Genomic DNA, 6698 nt, shown 5'->3' with positions numbered 1-6698 from the left:
CAAAATGTGAGTATCATCGTCTTCTTTTTAATTACAGTACAACTAAGGACTAGGTGTTCAACAGGTGTGTGGGGATGTTACAAGCTTTGCTTAATTTTAAGAAAGGGCACTGAGTTTGGTGTTCAAGCATAATTATACAAAGCAAAAGTACTGAAAAGTAATAATCAGCCTCATTAATTATCAACAATAACATTCAGCAAAATTGGTGGGGTAAGAGGGTTGTTCAATTTAATCTTAAACAACAAAACCGTATACTGAGGTGAATTTGTTAAAAATCTATTCCTTATCTTGTTTCTTCACTTAAATGGATCTGGTTGGGTCAATGATTTCCCCAGGAGGACTCCGTCTTTAACCTTGGTGAAAACTGCTGAGAGCATCTTTCATGGCTAAAATATACAGACCAATATTTTCTCAGTCTTGTCTAGTTCAGCCTGCAGACATACACTCTATACTGGGCCCTGGGCATGTAGTCTGAATGTCAGTTGACATCAAAGGAGTGTGGTAGATGCTCTGAAGAGGTAAAAATTCAGTGCTTTTGTGCTTGCTGCTCCTCTTGACCTCTTAACAGGAGCAAGTGCATTGAACTGTTGTTTGCTTTGAGTTTCTAGCTGTTTAGTTTATTTTTCATTACTACAGAGGCTATGGATGCCCTGTAGTAAAAACAGATGCCGTATAGCCAAACTTCCCAAAACAGGCTGTGAAGAAACCCAGATGCACTTTGGATTTCTCTAGCTGTGACTAGTCAAATCATAAGTGATGACTTAAAGAATCAATATAATTACAAGTTTCTCCCCTGAAACAAGCCTCAAGCAATGATTATCAGTCCACAATAAACACTGCTCACACTAATGTAAGTGCAGCCCTCGACTCTGCTAATTTCTTATTAATTTCTTTGAGGCCTTTTAATTTATTGGTCATCCTGATGTGTCCTTGGCTATTTTCCTTTCCACACCATATTTCCTTTATCAAATAAAGGTCTTGTCTACAGGAATGTTACATTAGAATAACTGTTATTAGCTCTCCCTAAAGTGTCTGGTGTCTATGATAACCTGTTCTTAAGTCAATTTAATTAGCATAGCAGGCCTCAATAAGCAATCCTTTTTGGAACAAGATAGATTAACTCCCCAGAGAGTTTATTGATGTTGTGCTTCATATGCACTTGTTCCCAACTATGCAGCCTTGATGTATTGGTGGAAATCCCCAGACCGCTCTTACTCACATCACTGTTTCTTTTATGGATTGACCTGTCTGTGTAGCTGTAGGTCCTCCACTGCTCCAGCATCATCTTCATCAGCTCTCTTCTCTCTCTTTGGGACAGCAAAACACCAGCACCAGTTAGTTCCAACACCGCTCCATGTTTTCCTGTGGAGTTCTGCAAGTATTTGGATATTATGCAGTTACCCCCTGTGGAGATCCTGAAACAGATACAGGGGGAGAAATAGGTATAGGGGAAGACTTCTACTCAAGGACCAGCTTGAAGATGCTGTACTAATGCATTTTATGAACTTTAATACATTAGGCAAATTTAAGCTAGTTTTTCCAGGTTCAGCTGCTTGATGCTACATTGGTTGCTTCTCTAGGAGTTTCTCTCTGCCTGGCTAGTATATAATTCCCTAGCACCCAAAGGCTCATTACATTCCATCTTTGCCAAAGTGATTAAAATGTTATCTGCCTGCTGCACTGAATTTCATGAAGTTGCTAGCTTTACTCCACCCTTCCCAAGCTGCTTCTTGCTCAGTGTCCTTGCCACTTCTCTAATCCTCCAGCCTGCCCTGGGAGGAGGTGGGAAGTGTAAGAAGATGAAACACAGTGCTTAGCCTGCTCATTTGTTGTATCTGCTGATATTAAAAAAAGAAAAATAGTACAGGTTCCCTAGATCACAGTTTCATTAGGACTCTCAGTTTTTTACTGCTGTTGAAAATTCATGAAGTGTACCATGCAATTCTAGCCACAGAATCATTTCAAATTTCATACGATTTGAAGCCATTATAAGGAATTTCATTATAGCAGAGTTCTATAAATTTTTCTGTGTGCTTCCTGGTGATTGCAGGCATCAGAGATACAGCCCACCATTTGGGAGAAATGCTACAAGGCAAAGTAGCCCTTTGGGACTGTTTGGATAGTCTTTTCCCTTCACTTACTTGCAGTAGCTGATGGGGTTACTGTCCTGATAAAAAGCACAATTGAATATTTTCCTAGTTTGCCCTCTGTCTTCATGAATGAACATCTTCTGTACTTCCTTAGGCTGTACCTCAGAATAACATTTTCTCCTGGAGGTGAACCCACAGGAGGGTGTAGTTAGTAACTTGCTCCCAGCCGCTCTCCGCTTAATTGACGTGAGGACAGTCAGTAGCCCTCCATACCCTGAAATCAGTGTGGTCATCCCGACCTCCACCAGGTGCCCCTCCCTCTTCTGCACCCCACTCCGGTCCACGACCACCAGTCACCAGCCAGCCGCTACAGGGAAGTCATTTGGAAAATGTCACAGGGAATCTCTTTGGAGGCAAGAGACTAGAAAAGGCACTCTAACATACTGTGAAAACAAATATTTTATCAATCTTATCATAGTGGCTAGAAGAGGGAAAAGAAGAACTTGTTCTCATACTTATTTCTCTGTGTTTATCTTTGGCCTTTTCATGTCACAGCCTGTGGGAAAAGAGGCAAATTTCAGAAAGACAGACACGGCACAGTACCTGGAGGCCCTGAAACGCTGAGTTAAGGCATGAGGGTCCTGTGGGGTGTTTCCAAAGCCTGAAGGTCCAAGTAGTGCTAATGGAAAGGGCTGTGCTCTAACCCATGTAGAGACAAGCAGAGATATCTGGAACAGTTTTTGTGACAAGATATGTAATCACATAACTCCAACTTTTCAGTGTCCTGCAAAAAGGAACAGGACCATTCTGAGGGCACCACTGTCACCATCCCACCAACGCCTCACTGCAAAGACTCTTGCACCTGAGGGGCAAACAGCCCCCACGAACACAAGTGTGCTTCTGCTTCATTTCTGTTGGGCGTTTGTGCACCCCTCCTTAAGGGTTTCTATTCCAGAAGCGATGTGTAACTTACGCTTTTTGCTGATTCAATAAACAATTTTGATATGGCTCCATCAAAATCTTTTATTGACAAACAGCACAACTAGAAACACGCCAATTCCAAACAAAACCAGATCTTGTTGGTTACACTGCACAGCAATAGCATAAATCGAAACCACACTGAGAGCTGAAATAAGATGCAGGTGAAATCACGTGGCCTCCAGGGCCTTCCTCCTGAAAGGCTTGAGAGACCCGACGGAGTGCAGAAGCCGTGAAGACAACAGCACTTGCAAAGCTAACCTGGCTATGGTCACAAAGTCCTAACCCTTAGCAGGAAAGCTGGGAAGAGTAGAGATGATGCCAGGCGCTGGAGTATTAATATTGGCACTCATTCTGGTCCCACTCCTGAGTTACACCAGCAGCCACCTTACTGTCCCACTCTGCTGGTGGTGGCCGCACAGCCTGACTTGTCCTCTGCAGCCAGCGCTGGTTGGACTGCGTTCAGCATTTCAACAAAGGGGATGCAAATGTCTCCTAAAAAACTCACTCACACCCTGCTTTTCCTCCCCACATTCCCACTTCTGGCTGTACACTTCCATCACAAACCCTCGTCCATGTGCAGCGAGGGGGAGATATCCCATAGCATCAGGTCTGTCGTGTGAGCAGTGGTATGGCCCTTCCCTTCACCTAATAATTAGTTAAGCATCAATGTCTCCTTCAAGGCAGCAGCAGCTGAGCCAGGAAGGTTTAGCTCCAAACTGATATTCCTCCCTGTGAGGAGGAATAATAGGATAAAAGAAAACTTGACAGAACTCAGAAAGCTTTTAGAAGAAGAATAGTCATAAGAACATAAGCATTGAACTAACCAGACATCAGCCAGGAGAACTGTCACAAAATAAATGGGGCAGAGGAGCAGATCTGCCCTTGGTCCCAGCAGGGCCCCACACCTTGGCCACGTCTCTGCTTCATGGATGTCTTGCTCCACAGAACAGGCATCGGATACTAATTCTGGGCTAAATCCTATAATCTTCACTCAGGCCAAGTTCCCATTAAAATCTGGCCCTATTTGGACATTGTGCTATCCAGGGGTAGAGACAGTGAATGCGTTTTGGTGATTGAAATGTGAAGTCTGTACTCTGGGATATATCAAAGACAAGAAAAAGTTCACTCTGCAGCACTTGCTATCACAAAAATACATACGCCTGTATGCTTGAGCCAGGCTAAAGAGCGTCAGGCAGGGAAGGAGTATCTCAAAGGGTGTTAGCAGGATGAGTTATTACACCGCTAAGCAGAACCATTTACTGTCAGCCGTCTCTGGTCCCGTTCCTTGCCTCCTCCCTGTTCCCTCGGCACACAATTATTTGCAGTTGCTCTCCTACGATGAGACGCAGACAGATTACGTCCAGAAACCAAAGTCTGAGCAAGAGGCAGCCTGTCTTGACTATCCAAACAAGGTACATGACAACGCAGCCCTTGGGAAGAACATAAGCATGAACAGACAGATCAGAGCAATTAATTTCTCTCCAAGACAGGCCTGTTGCTGGCCGTTAAAAGCCACAGCAGTGCCCTGTTGGATCAGACCGTCTAGCCCGGCTCTCTGCTGCGGCTGCGATGGGAGAGGCTGATGGCGGAGAGCATCAGCCCACCTCCTCTTTGTCATCCGCATGTCCCCAGAGTCCAGAAGTGTCCTGTGAGGAATGGCACACCTGCCCAGTCCGCGCGGTGTCCACTGGTGGACCATTATCCATTGCTTTGACCCCTTTTAAACCTGCTGCCGCTGCCAGATGCCGATGATTGAGTGGGCGGGGGGCAGGAGGGCTGGCGGTGCGAGGAGACATGCCTTCTCGTGGGGCTAAACACGTGCTGCTTGTTGGATACGTCATCCATCAGAAAAAGCAATTCTTTCACATCCCTCCACTACTGTTTTTTGCAGAAAACACGTATGGAGTAAACTCTTTCCACCAATTCCAACACCCAGCAACAAATTCAGAGATCCCTTCCCAAATGAGTACGAGGTAAAATAACATTTTAGTCGCTCTTTTCTTTTTTTTTTTTTTTGACGAGAAGGAATGCTTGTGTTTGCGTGCTGCTTTCCCTGTAAGGCTGTGAGCATATAGCTTGTTACTGCTCAATTAAAGCCTTTTGACCTCTTAGAGTTTCTGATGTCCATATTAAACGTGGACTACATTGTCAAATGTATTGTGCAAAACATGCCAAATGGGAAATTCCTGGATGCAGTTAACATAATGATACGCGCAGCCCTGACTATGGGTATAACATCGAGTTAGCCATTGAATTTAGCAATTTGTGAGGCTGTTTTTGCAATTGTTACCGCTGTGGTCGGTTCTCACCTGGCTGTGTGGCCACCTCCTCCGCCGAGGACAGGTCCCAGTCTGCAGCAGCTCTGGATCTGGCCTTGTTTGTAGACGAAGTGTTTTGGGGAGGGCTAAAAGTGAACAAAAGGATTAAGTGCTATTGTCGAGTGCTTTTCTAATATGCAACAAATTTCAGGCACACGATGCCATACCTGTGGCTCTGCCTTTTGTACGGAAATGCAGTTGCTTCTTCCACCGAGCACAGCCGGGCAGATAGCTCTGCCTTGGCAGGGGCTGGAGGTTGACTCCTGGAGAGCCGATTTATTTTGTGAAACCTAACAATGGGAGATGTTTCAGTCCTACTGTTAAGCTGGTCTTAAGCCTTATTATGTTTGCTGTTACTTCCTGATAAATACATTTGCCTTCCAGATAAGATAAAACTCCTCATTGTCTGCTCAAGGGAAGTGCTGCTCAGTAACTTGATTTTAATTTGTCCCCTTAGAATAGGGGTTTGATTTTTTGGGTATTGTTCTTATTCCATGGTCTGGTCAAGGAAACAGGCTTAAAAGATTATCGTATAATGTTTGTTTTTAATTAAAGCCACTGATGTAAAATAACACGACTTAGGGTATCACAAATAAGAATAAGAGAAATAGCAAATATTAACACTGCAGCTAGAAAATGTGAGCTTGCAAAGGCTGTTTCACATTATCAAGAGCAGCACTGCCTTGTATTTAGTCGTCTCTTTACTTAAAGTGAGCTCGGTGCGGGTCGGTGATACCGGCTGGAGGCTTTCTGCTGGCACCGCGGCCGCAAGGGCGGTGGCACCGGCAGGGAGACATGAGGACACGGCCCTGGTGCCCCTGCTGAGATCACCCGGGACAGCGAAATCCCCAGCAGCTGTTTGTTGGGGGCATTCAGTTCCTAAATTTGTAGCGTAAACAGCGGGGTGAGGTGATGAAAGCCCGGTGCAGCGGTGGCAGCGCGGCCCATGGGAACCGCACTGGGCCCCGAGGAGCAGCTCTGCCTCCCGCTGCCCCCGCGGGCTGCCCAGCCGCTGAGCTACTGCTTCTGCATCCTTCTGCGAGTCACCCCGTCCCTGCGCGCTTGCCTGCACAACTCTGCTCGGTACCGAGGAGTCGGGATCTGGCCCCACAAGTGGGCTTCACTGCTGTTTATTCAGAACAACTCACGTGCCTCGTAACACGCCCTCCAGCTCCCCCCGGGGCTCTTTGTCCTGGGCTACAGAGGGCTGTCTGGTGGGCCACTGTGGTCAACTGTGTTGTGCAAAGCATGCCAAATGGGAAATTTGTGGGTGCAAGGGGCTGCTGGCCCGAGCGACAGAGCGATGGGC

The 6698-nt window shown here is 46.0% G+C and overlaps 1 protein-coding gene across 1 annotated transcript in view; it reads left to right on the top strand.

Moving 5' to 3' along the window:
• IL5RA (interleukin 5 receptor, alpha) overlaps positions 1-6698 on the top strand; it is a 15426-nt gene that overhangs the window by 8353 nt on the left and 375 nt on the right. Inside the window, exons 9-10 of the mRNA XM_009576347.1 lie at positions 2051-2097; positions 4963-5044. Of these exons, the coding sequence (XP_009574642.1) occupies positions 2051-2097; positions 4963-5044 (129 nt within the window). The remainder of the gene's footprint in view (positions 1-2050; positions 2098-4962; positions 5045-6698) is intronic.

Source organism: Fulmarus glacialis, unplaced genomic scaffold (genome assembly GCF_000690835.1).
Source record: "Fulmarus glacialis isolate BGI_N327 unplaced genomic scaffold, ASM69083v1 scaffold37024, whole genome shotgun sequence".
NCBI lineage: Eukaryota > Metazoa > Chordata > Aves > Procellariiformes > Procellariidae > Fulmarus > Fulmarus glacialis.
The sequence above is the reverse complement of the archived record's forward strand: the minus strand, read 5'-3'. Positions and strand labels throughout refer to the sequence as shown.